The following is a 21,725-nucleotide window of genomic DNA, read 5'->3' on the forward strand; positions in this document are numbered from 1 at the left end:
GTAGCTCATCTCATTCACACCATGGGACTACAGGGCTCCACATTAACGCTGTTTTACTACCGGAGCAAATAAAACTTTCGCCGGGTTTGTTTGCGCGAGCACGACGACGCTGCTATATCCCGGATATGATCGACAGGCGAGTACGCTTTGATAATATCTTCACTCACGATAATCTAGTCTAGTCTCGCGCCTGCGCCGTCTGTTGTTCTTCCTGCACACAGGTAAACATATCCGGGATATAGCAGCGTCGTCGTGCTCGCGCAAACAAACCCGGCGAAAGTTTTACTTGCTCCGGACAAGTAAAACGACGTTAATGTCGAGCCCTGAACTATAATCAGACACTTTCTAGCCACAATAATAGCGATCAATTTGAGCCAACTTTCTCTGTCAGAACAGTCAGCAATTATATTTGCTAACGTTTCAACTTACTTACTTTCATCTACAACTTACTTTCATCTGCTCAGACATTTCACCTGGCAAAAAATCTTGTGCGTCGCGCCAAAAAATAAATGCGAGCTATGCAAGACTACTGGCGGGCTAACGTTACCAACGAGCCCATTGGCTTGCCACTCGCCAGATTTGGGTTGGGTGCGTTTAAAAAAACACCAATATTTTAGCCTGCTTGTCAGATGTTTGGGGTCTACGTCCGTAATAATTCCTTTTTCTTGGGGAGGCAGGCGGCCCGCCCTCCCCCAAGGCAATTGTAGGGGAAACACTGAAGTGAAGGAATAACCGCTCAGCCTGACCACGATGTTGGCGTATCAGCCTGCTGCCGCACTCTATTAGATCAGCTACAGGACCTGGGTTGTTGCGGCCTGTGGTTGGTTACATAGCTAACGGTGGGGTGTAGATGTAACGGTGGGGTGTAGATGTAACGGTGGGGTGTAGATGTAACGGTGGGGTGTAGATGTAACGGTGGGGTGTAGATGTAACGGTGGGGTGTTTCCCAAAGTAGCAGCAGCTGTCTAAGCTGGAGCTGGAGGACCTCCTGAGGAAGGGGGCGTATGGCGCCTTGATGGACGAGGAGGACGAGGGGTCCAAGTTCTGCGAGGAAGACATCGACCAGATCCTCCAGAGACGCACGCAGACCATCACCATCCAAACCGAGGGCAAGGGCTCCACCTTCGCCAAGGTAACCCCTCTTTCCTTTGAACCTCTATCCCCCATAACACCTATCGCCATCCACTCAGAGAGGGGAAGGGCTCCATCGCTGCCTACTGTCGCGTGTTTCCCCCCCCTTCCCTTTGTCCTTAGCCATATGCATCTCATCTGGAACCCAGACCCCTGTCAGCAGTCTGGAAATGTACACCTACGGATGAGTTTATCCTGCTTTCCACTCATGGTGGTGGGGGGAGGGGAAGATGGAGCTAGTTCACTCATGTCTGATTTTATGCCTTGTCAGTTTTCTCAACATGTCCCAGTGTATGTTATTTGTGTGGTGTCAGTCCAGCTGATGTGTGTGTGTGTGTGTGTGTGTGTGTGTGTGTGTGTGTGCTTGCGTGCGTGCATGCCCGCCCCTGTATGTGTGTCCGTGTGTCCGTGTCCGTGTGTGTGTGTGTGTGTGTGTGTGTGTGTGTGTGTGTGTCTAGGCCAGCTTTGTGTCTTCTGGAAACAGAACTGACATTTCCCTGGACGATCCCAACTTCTGGGCCAAGTGGGCCAAGATAGCCGAGCTGGAGATCGACTCCAAGGCAGAGAAGGTAACAGGGGCGGGGAGGGAGGTGAACTGGTGAACCCTGACTAGGTTAATAAAAACTGGACAAATGTAGGTGTTTTAAAACTTCTGACCGGTTGTGTACGCTGTGTGTTTCCAAGATGTTTGTGTCTGTGTGTGACTAAGCCTCCCTTTCTCTCTAACAGGAGAGCTTGGTGATTGACACTCCTCGCGTGAGAAAGCAGACGCGCCACTACAACTCGTTTGAGGATGACGAGCTGATGGAGTTCTCTGAGCTGGACAGCGACTCTGAGGAGAGGCCCTCCCGCACCCGCCGCATCAGCGAGCGCAACAGGCGCTACCTCCGCGCAGAGTGCTTCCGCGTGGAGAAGAACCTGCTCATATTCGGGTAAGACTCAACGCGGTCAAAGTCACACCTCAAGGTGTCGGCCCAAACCTTAACCACATACTCGTTAGAGTACGACACTAACACATTGTACAGTTGAAGTTATGCACTTAGGTTGTGCAGATTTCATGTTAACAAACTATAGTTTTGGCAGGTCGGTTAGGACATCTACTTTGTGCATGACACAAGGCATTTTGCCAATGATTGTTTACAGACAGATTATTTCACTTATAATTCACTATATCACAATTCCAGTCGGTGATTACATACATTCTATCTGTGGATGTATTTTAAGGCCTACCTTCAAACTCAAAGTGCCTCTGCTTGATGTCATGGGAAAATCAAAAGAAATCAGCTAAAACCTCAGAAAAAAAATGTGTGGACCTCCACAAGTCAACAATTTCCAGGTGAAGGTACCACGTTCATCTGTACAAACAATGTTATAAACACCATGGGACCACGCAGCCGTCATACCGCTCAGGAAGGAGACGCGTTCTGTCTCCTAGAGATGAACGTACTTTGGTGCGAAAAGTGCAACTTCCAAAGTTGTGGCAAAAAGGCTTAAGGATAACAAAGTCAAGGTATTGGAGTGGCCATCACAAAGCCCTGACCTCAATCGTAGAGAAAATGTATGGGCAGAACTGAAAAAGTGTGTGCAAGCAAGGAGGCCTACAAACCTGACTCAGTTCCACCAGTTCTGTCAGAAGGAATGGGCCAAACCTGACTCAGTTACAGCAGTTCTGTCAGGAGGAATGGGCCAAACCTGACTCAGTTACAGCAGTTCTGTCAGAAGGAATGGGCCAAACCTGACTCAGTTACAGCAGTTCTGTCAGGAGGAATGGGCCAAACTTATTGTGGGAAGCTTGTGGAAGGCTACCGGACACGTTTGACCCAAGTTAAACAATGTAAAGGCAATGCTACGTACTAACTAAGGCAATGCTACGTACTAACTAAGTAATGCTACCACATACTAACTAAGTAATGCTACCACATACTAACTAAGTAATGCTACGTCCTACTAACTAAGTAATGCTACCACATACTAACTAAGTAATGCTACCACATACTAACTAAGTAATGCTACCACATACTAACTAAGTAATGCTGCCACATACTAACTAAGTGTATGTGAACTACCACATACTAACTAAGTGTATGTAAACTTCTGACCCACTGGGAATGTGATGAAAGAAATAAAAGCTGAAATAAATGTATTCTCTCTACTATTATATATTATATATTATGCGATACCCTCATCAGGCTACAATGGAGGAAAAGTGGGCAATCGTGCAACCATGGATAAAAGCTAAATACGTCCTTTTCAAGAGGTCTTCAGATGTTGTACATATCTTTTTTGGGAATATCCAAATGTTTCACCAGTTGTTTTCCATTTTGTGAGACTTGAGCGATACTTCGACCACTTCTGCATTTCCTTCTCACTTCTCTCCCTGTCGCTCGAGTCTAAATGCAATGTAACATTGCGGTTTGGATCACCACAATTTCTGATGGACAACATCTGAAGACCTGCACCGCTAAATGGAGAGTGTTGCCATTTCCTAACGGTATATCTGCATTTCTTTGAGCCTTTCGTTTACGATTGCACTCATTTCTTCCATTGCCTGATGAGGATTTCACTGGTGCTGATAGAGATTTGGTTAAAAAAAAATTTTATCGGAACCAATCCTTTAAATGTCCTACTAGCCTCATGGTCTAGTATTCTGCCTGGTTTGTTTGTATGAGTTGGCTGGTCTGTGGCACTCATGTCTCCTCTTTCTCTCCGCTCTCTCCCTCCCTACCCACACACCACAGCTGGGGTCGTTGGAAGGACATCCTGACCCACGGGCGGTTTAAGTGGCACCTGGCAGAGCGCGACATGGAGCTGCTGTGCCGGGCGCTGCTGGTCTACTGTCTGCGCCACTACAAGGGCGACGACAAGATCAAGAGCTTCATCTGGGACCTCATCACACCCACCAAGGACGGCCATGACCAGGCTCTGCAGAACCACTCTGGTGAGAGGCCTGCTGCACGTCCACCTGCTACAACTCACTCACCTGGAAATAAGGAAAGAGTAGCTCAAACCCAGAAATGTAGAGCCAATATGGGAAATCAGCCAGCGTGTTTGTTTCTTTTGTTTTGTTCTTTTATCGGGGTTTAAAGCAGCTTCGCTATAAATAAATACAAAGATATAAGTCAACACTTAGCCCTAGTCCAATGTTATGTCCCATAATGGTTCCAAATGACTATAGCCATATCTCCCTGAATCACAGCCTTGTGTGCTTTTGTGGCCCTAAATGCTCCTCTGGTGAGGTGAATGTATGGTACCTCTCCTCCTCAGGCCTGTCAGCACCGGTTCCCAGGGGGCGCAAGGGCAAGAAGCTGAAGAACCAGCTGTCCCAGCCAGAACTGAAGTACGCCGACTGGCTGGTCCACTGCAACCCAGAGGTGGTACTGCAGGACGAAAGCTACAAGAAGCACCTCAAGCAGCACTGCAACAAGTCAGTCACTTACAGTGTTTGACATGTTTTTGTTGTTTAATGTGACGTAAATGTAATTTAGAGAACAAATACTCAATTCCAATAACAACACATGATTCTGATGAGACTGTGGGGAATGTAAGCCCTACCCAGAGTGTAACAACACATGATTCTGATGAGACTGTGGGGAATGTAAGCCCTACCCAGAGTGTAACAACACATGATTCTGATGAGACTGTGGGGAATGTAAGCCCTACCCAGATACCGGTCTGTGAACTAGAGTGTTGAGGTGTATAGTAAACGACTAATAGGGTGAGAAGGGATGAGGGTGCTGTACTACCTAAAAGAGCGGATATGTAGTGTGTCAAAAACAAGTGTACAATACTGAACCAGGGGTAGTGGTGGTCTAGTGGATAGTGAGTTGGACTTGTGATCGGAAGGTTGTGAGTTCAAATCCCGCCTGAAACCACACCACTTCTAGTGTGCCCTTGAGTAAGGCACTTAGCCCTCAGTTACTCCAGGGGGAATGTCCCTGTAATTCGTAATTGTAAGTCGCTTTGGATAAAAGCGTCTGCTAAATGGCAAAATTATTAAATTAAAATTATAAATTAACCAGGAAGTGGCTTGTGTTCCTGTGCTCTCCCCAGAGTGCTTCTGAGGGTGAGGATGCTGTACTACCTAAAGGTCGAGGTCCTGGGAGACGCCGCGACCCAAACCCTGGAGGGTGCGACCCAAACCCTGGAGGGCGTCCCTGCCAGGTAACTTTCCAAAAATAGTTGTATTGAACCTACCGTCATTTACATGCAAACCAGGAGGGTGCCCAGTTCAGAGAGGGGTGGAGAGAAGGATCAGGTGGTTAACAGTGACCAATGCAGCAGACAGGTCCAGAAGAATGAGAACAGAACAGAGGAGAGGGATGACGCTCCAGCAGAATGGAGTGCCTCTGTTACAGCCAGGGGAGCAGTTTCAGTGCCGGATCGGTGAGGGTCAAGGAGGTTGTTCTAAAGGAGCTAGTGAGATAATTAGTCCTTGGGCCAAACCATTTTTCATTACCATCTGGGTGGGCAAATTCTAGATGTGATTTTTTAATTCCTATACATCCCTAGATTATGTTTTGATATGATAGACCTTTTGGTTTGGCAGCTTATTGGTGGTTATCACCTCTTAAAGGTATGGACTGCTTTTCTTCAAAACCGAGTTTTGCCAGAAAAAGTCCCCTGCCATATCTTGCTCCCCTTCGTATGATTTGCGCATAGCTGTGCTGTGGTTGTCATAGAGACATGAGCCCTTTCATGTTCTTTATGCGCCTGAGTCTCCTAAACACGTAGAGACCAACCCCGAGTCGATTAGAGCTTCCTACGACGAGCTATGGTAACTTTCCCGCACCTACCCCCTACCGGTGAATGCATAATTTTTTGCGGTTTTCCGGAGGTATTGTGCGGTAGGTGCGGGAAAGTTACCATAGCTCAGCGTAGGAAGCTCTGAACGACTCAGGGTTGGTCTCTACTTGTTCAGGAGACCCTGGCCCATGTCTCTATCACAACCACAGCCCGAGCTACGCGCGGCTCACGCGAAGGGGAGCAAAATATGTCAGGGCATTCTATTTTTCTTTTGTGGACCGAATGCAGGACACTATAGATCCATAGGAATAAAAAAATCACATCTAGGATTTGCCCACCCAGATGGTAATGACATTTTCAATTTTGGGGTTTGCCCAAGGACTAAATTGCGTTCAAGGGTTTTAGATAAGAAGGAGAGAAGCGATACCGGTCTGTAGTTATGGACTGCCAATGGGTCAAGAGTTGGCTGGAAAGTTGGTTGTAAAGTTGATAAACCAGAGGCTGAGTGTCGGGCAGTGGGTTTGGGAGAGATGGTAGCAGTGTTGGCGAGAGGTAGAGAGAAAGAGCTGGGGGTCGGGGGGGGGGGGGGGGGGGGTTGAGGAGTGAGGAAAATGTGGAGAACAGTCAGAGGTCAGCTGATGCAGAAGAGGTGTAGTTGAGGAGGAGAGAGAGATTACGGTTTTAGGTCTTCAGGGAGGCCGGTTCTTCTCCATTTCCTCTCAGCTGCCCGGAGCCCTATTCTACAAGCTTGCAGGGTTTCAGACTGCCAAGGAACGCATGGAGAGGATCATGCTGAGCCTCAAGGTCAGTGGACAGAGAGAGTTGAAGGATGAGGAAAGAGTGGACAGGAGGGTAGAGGAGGCTGCATCAGTGGATAGAGGGGAGAAGGATTCAGCAGAGGGTAGGGAGGATAAGACAGGAAGAGAGAGTCATGGGGGAGAGGGTACGCAGGTTGCGATGAAAGGATACAGTGTGGGTAGAGACAGACTGGGAGGGGGTAGATTTGAGAGGAAGGGAGAAGGATACAAAATGATGATCAGAAACTGGAAGAGGGGTAACAGTAAGGTTGTAGGTATGGGAGGATCTGCTGAAGACAAGGTCAAGCTGATTGCCCGCCTGATGAGTCGGAGGAGAGTGGGACAGGGTGAAATCGAAGGAGAGGAGAAGGTCAAGTAGTCCTGACGTGTGAAGCTTCTCAGACTGGATGTAGAAGTCACCCAGTAGTGTGAGTGGTGAGCGTCCTTAGGGGAGAAGCTGAGAAGGACATCCATCTCATTTAGGAAGTGGCCAAGCTGACAACAATGTGAAGTTTGACGGGGGAGGTTACAGAAACAACATGGAATTCTAAGGTGGATATGGACTAGGTGTGACGGGGGAAGGACATTATGTGACCACTTAGGTGAGATGAGGAGTCCCGTGGCTCCCCTTCCACTAGGAAGTCCAGCAGTATGAGAAAAGGAATAGGCATCAGAGAGGACTGCCGGAGTAGCAGGCGTGGGCTGAGATAGCCTCTGCATTCATCAAGGATACTTGTCCTATGTATAACACAGGTGTTGAAACACACGTCACAAATGAAAGGATCAATCAGAGTTTAAAACAATTAGTTTGAAATTCATGTTTTTCTTGGTACTTATCTGTACTCAAAGACGCTTGTGAGTCTGTGCATGCATCACACTTGTTTGCTAACTTGAAATGTTTTCTATGTGGTCCTGACAGTAAACCGGAGGTTGCGCTACCGGACATCGACTATGTAGAGATCCCAGCTGGCTGGTGGGATGCAGAAGCTGACAAGTCTCTCCTCATTGGAGTGCACAAACACGGTAATTACTCTAGGGCAGTGATTCCCAACCTATGGGCCGCGGCCCTCTGGTTGGCCGCAAGGGTACTGCAAGTTGGCCGCTAAATCATGGGCAAAAAATAATAATATTGAAGTTATTATTTTTCTTTTTTACAAAAACGTTTTAATAATAAAAAAAGAAATCATGTGACTGTATTTTTTTCTTTCAAACCTTAAAAAAATGCATCATCAGTGTGCTACTACTAGGCCTACTGCACTGTATGTATGATGATTGTATGATGATGCATATGAAATATCCAATAAGAGTAAGAGAATAATTATGAGACACAAAAAATAATTTACGCGTCCGTAAAATGCCTGTGTGGGCCATGAATACTTCTGAGATTTTTAAGTGGGCCTTGAGTCCTAAAAGGTTGGGAACCGCTGCTCTAGGGTGTTCATCATCGCTACTGCCAGAGAATCCACACCTTCAATGAGCAACGTTCTCATGCTCACAGCAGTTGATAGTCTGGTTTGTTTCACTTTGTCAATAACCCAGCTCAAAGGGAGTGACAAGTCAGGGGTAAAGAAATAATCAGTATTTTATTACTAACTAAAAACTGAAGTAAACAAAATAGAAGTGGGATGTGATAGTCAGTATAATCAATGGTGTGGATGAGTGATCAGTAGGCATGTGGAATGTTGTAAGGTGTAAACACAAGAAAAGGACTGCCACAAACAAATGGTCAAAAGTATGCTCCTGTATGGAGAGAGAGAGAGAGACTGGTGTCACCAGCACAGCCTAAATAGGCGTGGCCACAGGTGTGCTGCATCACCAATCAGGCCTCCTCTCCCCACTGCCATCCTGCAACACAACAAACAGGATAAAGCTGCATGCACACCAGGTCATTGCGTTGCACGGAAGTCATTCATCTCAATGGGCAGTTGCGTTGATCCGTTGCGTTGCTCTGCATTGCGTTTCTTGTCCGTCAGGGTGCGGCAATCAGTCAAAATATTTCAGCTTTTGCGTCGCGTTGGATCCGTCAAAACAACCGGAAGTAAACCGGAAGTAGTTTCTTGACCAGAGCTTTCGCCTCAGATGTAAAATCCGCCATTGGCGAAAATCTTTAATTTGGCTCTACAAGTGTTAATATGTCATTTTATGAAGTTTTTATATGTTTTCAGGCGAGAAAGTAACCATATATATTCACAAAATGTATCCGGTTTATCAAAATAACCCGTTTATATATCTAATCTGACATTTTTTCCCCCACTTCTGTGGGAAACTTCGCTAGCCTAGCTAAAGGCTATCATGTATCCTGGGCTTATAAGAGATGATGTTACCCACGTAGGAGCTCATTTTCTATCTAGTCTCCAGACTGGGTACTGAATAACCAGTCACTATTCACCTTATACAACTACTACTACTACTACTACAAGTGTAGTCTACTACTGTTCATGTTAAATCCGTGTGGAGCTAATGCTATCATAGCGTCTCCACAGGCTAGCAAAGATGGCGCCGTTAGCATCACAGACACTATGATAACATCCTCCGTAGTATCTAGTCTATCTCAGTCACAGACATGTTCAACAACAACACGTTTTACAACAAGGAAGGGATACAACTAATAAACATGTTAACACACTATTCACCTTATACAACAACTACTACTACTACTACAAGTGTCTATGACTACTGTTAATGTTAAATCCGTGTGGAGCTAATGCTATCGCGTCTCCACAGGCTAAAGTACAACTACACTAATATCCTCAACTTATGTCCTAATCACACTACTGTCATACAAGTCGTACCTCCTCCTTGACATGGACATAAACACCTGCTACCTTCTTTGAAAGAAATCGCAATTTATTCAGTGAAAACTAGTACACCATTCATAGCACAACATAGCATAACAATAGCATAGCATTGCAAACAACAACACGTTTTACAACAAGGAAGGGATACAACTAATAAACATGTTAACTCACTATTCACCTTACATATGTATCAACATGTAGCTGTATCAGCATGTAGCTGTATCAAACTTTTTTTTTTGTTCAAACTTCCCCCGCTGTGTTGTTGCGTCTGCATCGCACGTTGACGTACGTCAAGCCCATCCCACCAGGTTGCGCCAGAACGGTGGGTCACGGTCCCTGGTGTGCACGAAGCGTAAGACGGCAGAGAGGGAGGAGGCAGTAGCAACATGTAAATATATGCCTCACAAATACACTGTCCTGTGTGTCTGTCTGCGTGCATGTTTGTGTGTGTCCTCAGGGTACGAGCGCTACAACGCCATGCGGGCAGACCCAGACCTGTGTTTCCTGGAGCGTGTGGGCATGCCCGACATCAAGGCTCTGTCAGCTGAGCAGGCCGGAGGGGAGGTGGTCTCTGACATTACTGACAGGTAAAGGCCCTCACATAGTCAAGCGGACTGTCCGCGCACCTGAGGCGCGGACTAGGTCCGCGTACTCGGTGTCACACAAAAGGCTGCTCGGCGTGTTGGTCGACCTGCATTAAATGTGACACGGAATTAATTACTAGGCTGATGATGTACATCAACTGAAAAAATAAATAAATAAACGAATTCAAATTCTAGCCGTTGTGTACATAGCCTATCAGGAAGCGATAATGCAGTAAGTTATCTAAAAAGGTAACGTTATTGCATCGTTTCTCAACGGGGGCGTTCAGACAGTGTTGTGTGCCGCAAATGAACACGGAGTGGAATAGGCTATATAACTGTAAATAGTTTTGCCTGTGACTGTCTTTGGATTTAGCCAGTTGGCGAAGATTTATGAGCAATAGGCTATTTTTTTTTTTTCTATGACTGTTTTCCTTGTAGGCTATGCTTGAGTGATATGTTTCAGTTTGTGGGCTTATTGTACCCCTATTGTCCCAAACGACTATTTTTCTAGCGATTATTTTTTTGCTGTTTGATTAATGTATCACTTAATTTTTCCCAAAATAATGGCTGTATTGTCTCTCTCTGTTTAACAGTGTCTTTATAAAGCACTCTGGGTAATAGCTGCTGCTCTTATAAAACAAAGCAGCATGTGACATGCACATTACTCAGACGGCCGCCCCTTTAAATGATCAGCTGATGTATGGGGGCTGTCTGTGGGCCCGCAATTAAACACAGACACCTTTAATTCGGCGACCTGCTACTACTACTACTACTACTACTACTACTACTACTACTACTACTACTACTACTACTACTACTACTACTACTACTACTACTACTACTGTAACTGCCTCTGTCAAACAGCCCCAGACACAGGGCAGACTCACTGCTATGTTTAGCCAACTTGAATGCCAACATGGCCATCAGGGTTTTTCCTGGCTCAAAATGAGGCGGAGGTGGTACCAGTGGTGTTTGACATCGGGGGGGACCCATGAAGCAGGGCTGTCTGGGGGTCCTTAAACATCAAACACTTAATTTCTTGCATTCTGGTGAATTGATATGCACCAATTTGTGCCCTTTCTGCATCAATTTATGGTGGAAATGTCATTATTTATGTAAAGGAAAACACAATATTCAGGCACCAGATGACCATTCCAAATATAATGTAATATAATGCAATATATGGCTCTCAGGCATTCTGTACTTTCAAATATGTATTCTCCTTGAGCAGTCAACATACTATCAGCTATTTCGCTAGCAAAAACGAAAGCTAACTTATTTGCGAAACAGCGCCCCCGCCACCACGTCGGTGCAGTTAGAATTTGTTATTTTATTTTATTTGCGACGCACATTACGCAAGTCGACGCGTCGTCCCAGCCCTAAACGTTATGCTCGCTATGATCAGATTCAGATCATCATCGCCTACTTTGGTAATAAGTGTCTATGGTCGCTGCTGTTAGTGTTGCCACCTGTTTTATCATGTTTCTTGTGTCTGGCTTGCCGGCCGCTTTCCAGCCAGTACCTAGCCGCTGATGTATGAATGTTTGTGTGTTAACGTCAGTAGCCAAATATTGAACCTCCTTACACAAAATAGATCCCACGGCAGGGTCTAGATGCGTTGTGTGTGTCTACGGGGAGGGGGGGCGGGGGGGGGGGGGGGATTTGAGGTTCGGCCCTACCCAACCTCAAGGCGTTCCGCAGTGCTGTAGCCTACACTCGAATCCAGATCCACATATGAATTGTTACTTGCTAATCTCTCATAATATTTTCTAGATCATTGGAAGATATTTAGTGTTCAAAATACATTGCGGTATATTGTTGTGCTTGCTGGATGGATGTACCCGGCTAATTTGAATTAATAAATGAATGTATGGAATGGACGGAAATAACTAGATCGCGATTATTTATTGAAACGTGAATAAAACAAACAATGAAATAAACGGAAGTAGCTCAAATGTTTCTCTTCATCAATACATGTCCCTCACCAACATGATGAACTCCCCTTCCTCATCCCTTGTTTCGTTGAGTGGCCTTACATACCACCTTCTCTGCTTTTTCCTCCGCAAAGCCACAAGACAGAGCGTCTCTTCCTCATCATCGGTGGACGACGGCATGACAGAAAGTCAGTCAAAGTCAGCTTAATATATGTACAGACATAACGTACTGTCCGCGAACTGTCCGCTCGACTATGAAACCTCAAACATCCACGTACTGTCCGCTCGACTATGTGAGGGCCTTAAGACACACACACACACACACACACACACACACACACACACACTGGGGCAGGGATTTCATTATAGTGGCAGGCATACTGTATATAAACATTGAGCAAGAAACAAATGTCTGCATTGTAGAAGTGTTGATGTTGAAGTGGTATCTCATGTTCTTTAGCAGTTCTCTTTTCACCGTAATCCCAGGGGAACGAACCAGCTGTGATGTTAGAACTGCTTTTACATTCCCAGTCTTAGATTGTTTTTCATCATCTTTTCACATTAGTTCTTGTAAAAGTGATGTCAAAGATGACACCGAGAGCAAACCAGAAGAAGGAGGAGAGGAGAAGGATGAGTGCAAGGTATGCATGAACTCTCCAGGGACTCAACTCTGCACAAATACATGTTTAAGTCCTTTGAAATCCAGAAATGTTTGATTTGTGATGTTTTATAGTCTATTTTCCCAAAGGATGAGACTAGCTCCAGCAACGATGCGACAGACAAGCAGGACAGCATCGTTCCAGGTAAGTGATCCATTCCCAGGGTTTGCTTGCCCCAGTTATTTGCTGCCAACATTGTTTGTATAACAAAGCAACACCAAGGTCGTCAGTTTCAAAGTTAAAGAAGCCCATTGAAATTCTCCCTTAGCTTCTTGTGTTTGTCGACAAGTTGATGCACAAGTATCGCTGTGTGTTGTTCCCAGACACACTCTCAGTTGAGATGGCCCAGGAAGTTTCGGAGCTACAAGGTCGTCCCATGTGGCCCGCGGGTCCCGCTCTCACTGCCCGACTACGGCGCCTCATCACTGCCTACCAGCGCTTCACCCGGCGCGAGCCCCTCCGCCACGACTTCCTGCTACAGGACGGGTTCGGGGCAGGTCAGGGACAGTTGGCGTGGCAACTTGGGGAGGAGCTGAGGCGCTGCTCTGTGACAGCTGAGCCTGACCCTCTCTTCCTGGAGTGGCAGAGAAGGTGGGTGATGATGTCAGAACTCAGGTGGGTGATGTTGTTGCTGCTCTTTACTTAATTGGCACCTTGCTTTACGGTTCTGTCCTGGCTCGACCCTTTTCCCACTAATGAGCTGCACTACGCTTGCCTTATTATCTGTAGTGCGTGAAGCCCCTGTGTTCTAAGGTCGAGAAAGCACTTGTCATGTTCTGGCCCACGACTTCCAAACATGCATCCTTTGCCCAATTCCATTTTGTCCCCCTCTGGTGGAACCATCATTATAGCCGTTGCTAATTCACTAATTTCAATGTCTGTTAGCACTGAAAGAGTGCGGTTTAGAAATGGAATTGTTCGAATTTTTCGCCCATAAAAGGCAACTGTTTTGTTTCTGTCATAAGTGTAAGAACTGTGTTGTTATTGTTGTTGGACTTAGGTGGACGCGGCGTGAGCAGGCTGATTTCTACCGCACAGTGTCGTCCTTTGGCGTGGTGTACGACCTGGAGAAGAAAGCCTTCGACTGGAACCAGTTCCGCTCGTTCGCCCGGCTAGAGAGGAAGACTGACGAGAGCCTGGAGAGATACTTCAGCAGCTTCGTGTCCATGTGCCGCACGGCCTGCAGGCTGGCTCCTCGCAAAGACGAAGGTCATTACACCATGGGGGAAGGAGGAGGACTGTACTCTGAGCAGATTCAGTTTCAGAAAAGCTTTGTTATATAGCTAGGCAGTATATAGACACCAACCAATGGTATACTGGATATCTATGCAGTATTGATTCAAGTTAACCTATAGTTAAACAATTTAACAGACTTTCATCACAGTTAGTCTCATAACAGGATGTCTTTTTCCTAAATAACAACAATGATTCCCCTACCTATCTCAGGCCCCCTGGACCACACTCTGTTTGTGGAGCCGATCACAGAGGAGCGAGCGGCGCGGACCCTTTACCGCATCGAGCTCCTGAGGAAGGTGAGAGAGCAGGTCCTGCGCCACCCGCTCCTGGGCGCGCGTCTGCAGCTGTGCCGCCCCAGCCTCTACCTGCCCGTGTGGTGGGAGTGTGGCAAGCACGACCGCGACCTCCTCATCGGTGCGGCACGCCACGGCCTCAGCCGCACAGACTACTACATCCTCAACGACCCCCAGCTCTCCTTCTTGGAGGCCCATCGCAACTATGTCCAGAAAGAGAACCAGCAGGGCTACCTGGGTGGGCACCCTGGGATGGTACCCTCTTCCTCCTCACACCCCCACTGTTGCCTCTATGACACTGGGCTGGGCCACTGCCATTCACCCCAACCTCCAGACTATCACTCCCACCCTGTTGCCCCCTCCTCGTCCTCTTCGCCTCATCACCCTCACCTCCATCCCCACCCTGCTGAGGTGGTGGGAACAGACCCTGGGCCAGGTCTGGGGATGGTGCACACGGCCAGGGAGGGCTTCCTAGACTGCCCCCCCCTGGATGAGTCTTTGGAGCTGGCTTCGCTGCAGCACGACAGCTTGGCGTCAGACTCCCTCCACGGGGGGAAATCCACCAAGGAGGCCTTTAACGGCTTCCCCTTCAACTCGGCCTCGGGCGGTCAGAGCATGCTCAACTCGTACGGCGTGGCCGGGGAGCTCAACGGCGGGGCGGCCGACCTGGACGTGATGGTGGGGGAACAGGGTTCCTCTGAGGAGACGGGGCTGATGGCCCCCTCGGGGGAGCTGGACCCGCTCCAAGCGCCCTGGGAGACAGCAGACCACGCCGGACCCGCCCATGACATGTTCAACGAGGCCGACCCCATCCTGGGCCCGCCCAGCCTGGAGACGGAGTTCCTCGATGCCCAGCAGCCGGACGACGGGACCGGAGGAGAGGACAGAGGGCTTGACGACTGCCTGGGTATCCCCTCCACCTCCTCTCACTCCCAGGGTGACTCTGTCGAACAGTTGCCCTCCAGCTTCATGCTGTTCAAGGACATAGGAGTGAGCGAGGAGCCTAGCGCGGACCAGACCGATCTGTCCGCCAGCCCCCCACCGCCCTATGTCCCCCCTCCTCCCCTGTCTTTGGCCGACATGACCCTCCACCCCCACCAGGCTGGCACCGTCGGGCAGACAGAAGAGAAGCTGGATGACTCTGAAGTCACCCGTAGTGCGGCCAGTCCCGGGGAGGGGTCGGAGAGCAGTGTGGTGTTTGAGTTTGACAAGCAAGAGCTGTCCAGGGATATTCAGGGCCTGGAGCGGATGGGCCATGGTCTTAAGAGGATGGAGCAGAGTCTGGACGGCTCAGCCCAATCGTGTGAAAAGTCCCAGGAGGAACCATGCCAGGGGTCCTTAGAGGAGACTTCACTGGGTTCTCTAGAAGAGTCGTGTGAGGCGGCTCTAGAGAGACCAGTGGAACATGCTCTTGAGGGGCCAATTGAAGAGCCTGAAGATGGCTCATGTGAGCGTCCTCCAGAGGATGGAGGTGAGGAGCTCTTAGTGGAGGAGTCAGACCATGGTCCCCTTGCGGAACCAGTTTCGGAACCTATAGAAGAGCCTAGTACAGACCCAACATCAGAGAGCCCATTCCCAGGGCCGCTAGAGGAAGACTATGATATGGAACCAGAGAGGACGTGCGAGGGGCCTGCTGAACTAGAAAGCACGTTCACCGAACACACTCCCACAGAGCCCACCAAACCCTTCTCTCTCTCCGTGCCCCATGAACCATCCCTGTCTCCCCATGCCGACACAGTGGCACAGATCAAGATGGAGTTTCCTTTGGACCCAGATATCTGTGAGAGCAAGCCGGAGGGTGTGGACTTTAAACCGGAGGTGGGAGTGGACTTTAAACCTCAGGAAGTGGTCTTTAAGCCGGGCGAGGGAGTGGACTTTAAACCAGAGGAAGTGGACTTTAAACCAGAAGAAGTGGACTTGAAACCAGAAGAAGTGGACTTTAAACCAGAGGGAGTGGACTTTAAACCTGAGGGAGTGGACTTTAAACCAGAGAGAGTGGACTTCAAACCAGAGGGAGTGGACTTTAAACCAGAGGGAGTGGACTTTAAACCAGAGGGAGTGGACTTTAAACCTGAGGGAGTGGACTTTAAACCAGAGGAAGTGGACTTTAAACCTGAGGGAGTGGACTTTAAACCTGAGGGAGTGGACTTTAAACCTGAGCTCCTGGAGCCTGACAGCACAGTCCACACACCCAAGCTGGAGCAGCCGGAGGGTCTAGAGGTAAAGGACGAGATCAAGGAGGAGAGGCCCAAAACTCCAGGTATTGTAGCCACCATGTTATCTACCATGTTATCTACCATGTTATCTACTCGTGTTTTAGGAGGAGGAGGATCATTATCGGCCAGGTGATATTTTTTGGCCTGTTCAATATTATTTCTAACCAGCCATGTTATATCAATGGGGGAGGCTAACATGCTAACCACCATGTTATATCAATGCTAACATGCTAGAGTTTACATACAGTCTACAACTCCTGTGGAGGTCATGTGATAGTTTACAGTGGTGCAAACTTGTCACCTTTAGGTGAAATTCGCCGTTTTTACCTCAAAATAGGTGACCTACGTGAAATGCAGATTTGCAAAAAAAATATTTGGGGAGGGGGGGGGGGTCTACATCTCATCTCATCCAAGTCACATGATGCCCAAGCTAACATCTTCCTGTCTGCTAAACTCTGCTGCAGTTGAAATAAAACGTCTTAAGTTCTTAAGATGGATGTAGAAACATAAGAAGTAATCAAATAAAATAACATAGAAGTTACTGTATGTCTATGTTGCGATAACTTCTCAACAGGAATTTACAGGGTTCGTTCAAACTATCGTAATTCTTGAACTATATGTGCAATCGAAAAAAATCCAACAGTTTCTGAAAGCACAGAAGTTGCACTCTCTCGCCATTTAGGGTTATTACGGTAGTTCACCAAAAAAACAAATGCACTGACCTCAAAGTGTCATGGAGTGATTTGAAGAGAAGCAGTATTTTAGCGGTGTTTTATACTTTAGTGAGTTTCTGTACCTACAGTATATGTTTGTGCTTGTGAAATGTCACAAAGACCATCTAGGCTAGGGTAACCAATCCACCTAAAAGTTTCATCGAGGACGACGATGTAAGTGACGAAGGACTGATTTCTTCTTCTGAACCAGGGTATGGAGGTTAGTTCTAGCGACTTTACCTGATAGAACATCGACATGCTAGAAACACAACTACACATAATTAGATGATCATTATAAGTATTTAGTGATTGTTAAACTGTTGTTTATTATATCGAGTGGGTACTTTACAACTTCAAGTTTCGTGTTATGAAAAAAACGAGTCGGCGAGTGGTTTGCCCTAGGCTGTGTTCGTAAATTCGCTCTGGAAATCTGATCAGCAGTCATGGAATGCCTCTTGTCCAATCAAATTACTTGGTCCTTTTATGACGTTGAGCCCAGTGCGCAGAGCGAATTTACGAACGCTGCCCGAGACTGTCTCGGGTCCCCCTTTACCTCGCTTTTAACCTGCTGCTACACTGCTTCTATAACATCAGGATCAGACAAAGGGCGAGACTTTCAAAATATTTTTTTTTAATGGCTTCTGTGTGCTTTAGACTTGCGTAGAATCGATTTTATTTTTATTTAAAAAGTCCGACCGGAAAATGTATTATTGTCGCCAGACCCACTGCGTGGGAATACGACGCGTGCAGATGAGAGACAACATATAAAACAAAACTTATCGCACACTTATTGCTCGTGTAACATTGGTTAAGCTCACCCAAAACCCCGATATTTTGCCACGTGAAATGATAAGACAAGAGGCCTCGATACGATAATCGCCGTAGGAGGCGATTCGACTGTAGGCATGTGAAGTTTTTCTTCAAACTTGCAGTGGTAGCAACGGTATGTGTGGTTTAGTAAATATAGTGTGTGTGTGTGTGTGTGGACCTCCTGTGAGAGGTGTGTGTGTGTGTGTGCCATATCTCAGTATGTAGGCTATGCAGTGTAAGTGAGTGTGAGTAAGTGTGTGAGTTTATTCTGTTATTTATGCTATTATATCTAATGTGTTGAGAAGCAATGGAAATGAATCAAGAAATTGATAGAGTAGGCTAACTTACATTATCATTGTTCTATATGCTACAGAACAGATCACCCAGCATTGCTAATGAAAATAATCAACGAATGTGAGTCTAATACTAATAGTTGCTCAATAGGTCTTAAAATCTATTAAAAGTGGTCTTATAAAGGTCTTAAATGTAACTTGTTGAAACCTGCAGGAACCCGCATAATTATTTTGAGAACAGGTTGCTTACATTAATTATGAGGGTGCAGTGTTTCCTCCAGGAATTTTTCCATTGGTGGCGGATAGCCCTGACCTTTTTCGCGTGCACGCGCATGAAACGCGGTCCGCCAATTTTTGTCATAATAATTCACCAAAATAATCAGTGAGAATTAAAAAATATAACAAAAATGATATTGAGTAAAGTACAAGCATTAATAGGCAATAATAAGCTACTTTTGACAAAAACTATTGACAAAATAAATGATGCCCATGATTCTAGAGTCTCACATAACGTCAGCTGAAAAAAAAAAAAAAAAAACTGTCTAGCAAGCTAGGTGTTGGCTAAAACGCTGCAGTTCGGTCTTCATTGCGAAATTAACGTTAATTAATAACTAGCATAACGTTACTAATTTAGTTAGTTTGATAATAACAAACCCGCCTCTTTGCTTCTCTATGCGCCGCTATAACGCGCTCCTTTACCATTCCGAGGTCAGATGGCTTTCCCGTGGATCAGTATTGGCGCGCGTCTTTGAATTACGCACAGCTATCCACGAGATTCTGCTACCGCGCGGAGCTGGCTGCGCATTTCAATGCATTTCCGCGGATTCCGCGGTGCCCTCGCCTGACGTGAAATGCGCAATTGTTGATCACTTGGAGGCATTCGAAAGTCAATTTGAGAAGTACTTTTCTGAGACTGAGTCTTGGAGAAAGCACAAGACATGGATACGGTTTCCATGCAAAGACAATGCATCCGACGCCTAAACCTGACAGCCGCTGAGGAAGATCAGCTGATCGACCTAACCACAGACAGTACACACAATAATGTGTACGAGTCACAGCCTCTCACCCAGTTCTCGATGAGCCTCTTGCCTTTTGCAACAACTTATCTTTGTGAAAGTGGATTCTCCTCCCTCACCTACCTGAAGAGCAAATACCGTTCCAGACAGCAGTCTGAGGATGACATGATGCTCTGCCTGACAACCTCCATCTCCCCCAGAATAGACAAGCTGTGAGTGTACCACCAACCAGGGCCAGTCATCTCACTGAGGTAGGCATAGGCCTACCTGGCTTCCTGAAGCTAAAAGTTTCATTGTTGAAAAATTATAATAATAGAAAATATAAGCCTCATCAACAACAACAACAACAACAACAACAACATCAACAACAACAACAATAATAACCAATCATAATTATGCATGAACGTTTTATCAATCATGAACACATATAGGCTAATAACCCAGTATATAAATAGGTTAATACGGTGAAAGAAAAGGTGAATGAAGTAAATATAAAAGTTATTATAGGCTTTAAAATGTGAGAAATTTAAAAATATTTATTACATGTGGGGGTCCCTGTTCTGTTTGTCTCTCGTCCAAGGGGTCCTTGGGTTGAAAAAGGTTGAAGACCCCTGGTCTAGACAGGTCAAGATTTCTGACCTGTTTTTTTTGTTTGTTTGTTTGAAGAGAGAGAGAATCAAGTTTTGCACTTTCGATCTTTTGTCAGGTGCACCGAATACAATTATCTCAGTTTTGTCCTTGTTAAGTTTAGGAAGTTTTGTGTCATTCAGACGTTTATTTGTTCAATGCAATTCCAGAGATTGTCAATGGGACTATAGTTGTTTGGTGAGAGGGCTATGTAGATTTGAGTGTCATCTAGGGCTGGGACGACGCGTCGACGTAATCGACTACGTCAATACGTCGACTTGCGTAATGTGCGTCGGTGCGTCGCAAAAAAAATAATAATCTAACTGCAATTGCGGCACTGCGCCGACGTGGTGGCGGGGGCGCTGTTTCGCAAATAAGTTAGCTTTCGTTTTTGCTAGCGAAATAGCTGATAGTATCAGTGTTTCCTCCAGGAATTTTTACAATGGTGGCGGGTAGCGTTGACCGCGCGCGCTCGCGATTTTTTCCGCGTGCACTCGCATGAAACGCGCACGCGCGCTCAAAACAACGACGTAATTTCAGCCAAAACTCGAGGATGGCCCAAAAAAATAAAATGTTTTCCCGTACTTCTCCCGTGTGTCTCTTATTGTCTGTGTCTGCATGTTTTTCCAGCATGTAATTCCGTTGTCAATAAAAAATTCGTCTCCCCTTCTTTTCATTATCATTATGGAGGCTTTATGGTTGTTGTAACTATTATGGGAAGCGGTTGACACAGTAGCCGCTTTTCGTGTATGCTGCAGTGGATCCCTTCACAACGCAGAAGAAAGAGGAGAGAGAAAACATTGTCAATGTGCAGGGAAGAATCATGTATCAGCAGGGTTCAACAGTAACGCTTGCCTGGGGCAAGTAAAAAAATTCGCCGGGTTTGTTTGCGCGAGCCCGAAGACGCTGCTGGATCCTGGATCTGTTTACCTGTGTGCAGGAAGAAAAACAGACGGAGCAGGCGCCAGACCAGACTAGATGATTGTGGAGTGAAGAGATTATTAAAGCGTACGCGATGCGACGGGTGATCGACAAGCACGTACACTTTCATAATATCTTCACTCCACGATCATCTAGTCTGGTCTGGCGCCTGCTCCGTGTTCTTCCTGCACACCGATGCACAGATCCAGGATCCAGCACCGTCGTCGCGCATATTGTAACATTTGAAGTAGTTTGTAGACTACACGCAGCCTAGATGTATTCGACCAATCACAAAACAGTTTTGCAAGCGCGTCGCTTCGCGCTTGTGGGTGTGTCTAGCGATGTGAAGGTCTGAAAAGCGGCCTAAATTTTTTTTTTTTTTTTTGGGAGAAATCTGAATGGTGGCGGAGGAAATTCCATCGTGGCGATCCGCCACGATGAAATGCATGTAGAGGAAACACTGAGTATGTTGACTGCTCTAGGAGAATACATATTTGAAAGTACAGAATGCCTGAGAGCCTTATATTGCATTATATTACATTATATTTTGAATGGTCATCTAGTGCCTGAATATTGTGTTTTCCTTTACATAAATAATGACATTTCCACCATAAATTTATGCAGAAAGGTCACAAATTGGTGCATATCAATTCACCAGAATGCAAGAAATTAAGTGTTTGATGTTTAAGGACCCCCAGACAGCCCTGCTTCATGGGTCCCCCCCCGATGTCAAACACCACTGGTACCACCTCCGCCTCATTTTGAGCCAGGAAAAACCCTGATGGCCATGTTGGCATTCAAGTTGGCTAAACATAGCAGTGATTGGGCCTGTGTCTGGGGCTGTTTGACAGAGGCAGTTACAGTAGTAGTAGTAGTAGTAGCAGGTCGCCGAATTAAAGGTGTCTGTGTTTAATTGCGGGCCCACAGACAGCCCCCATACATCAGCTGATCATT

General features: G+C 46.6%; 1 protein-coding gene across 1 annotated transcript in view; it reads left to right on the forward strand.

Annotated features, from left to right (window-relative positions):
• chd6 (chromodomain helicase DNA binding protein 6) overlaps positions 1-21,725 on the forward strand; it is a gene marked incomplete at both ends in the record, with an annotated part of 76,171 nt that overhangs the window by 33,948 nt on the left and 20,498 nt on the right. The window contains 14 exons of the mRNA XM_080546123.1: positions 956-1,132; positions 1,590-1,700; positions 1,861-2,063; positions 3,870-4,069; positions 4,396-4,555; positions 5,182-5,292; positions 7,591-7,694; positions 9,927-10,056; positions 12,553-12,628; positions 12,736-12,790; positions 12,970-13,261; positions 13,647-13,855; positions 14,093-15,955; positions 16,319-16,435. Of these exons, the coding sequence (XP_080402249.1) occupies positions 956-1,132; positions 1,590-1,700; positions 1,861-2,063; positions 3,870-4,069; positions 4,396-4,555; positions 5,182-5,292; positions 7,591-7,694; positions 9,927-10,056; positions 12,553-12,628; positions 12,736-12,790; positions 12,970-13,261; positions 13,647-13,855; positions 14,093-15,955; positions 16,319-16,435 (3,808 nt within the window). The remainder of the gene's footprint in view (positions 1-955; positions 1,133-1,589; positions 1,701-1,860; positions 2,064-3,869; positions 4,070-4,395; positions 4,556-5,181; positions 5,293-7,590; positions 7,695-9,926; positions 10,057-12,552; positions 12,629-12,735; positions 12,791-12,969; positions 13,262-13,646; positions 13,856-14,092; positions 15,956-16,318; positions 16,436-21,725) is intronic.

The sequence above is a fragment of the Nansenia antarctica genome (assembly GCF_963989245.1).
Source record: "Nansenia antarctica genome assembly, chromosome: 15".
Classification (NCBI taxonomy): Eukaryota; Metazoa; Chordata; class Actinopteri; order Argentiniformes; family Microstomatidae; genus Nansenia; species Nansenia antarctica.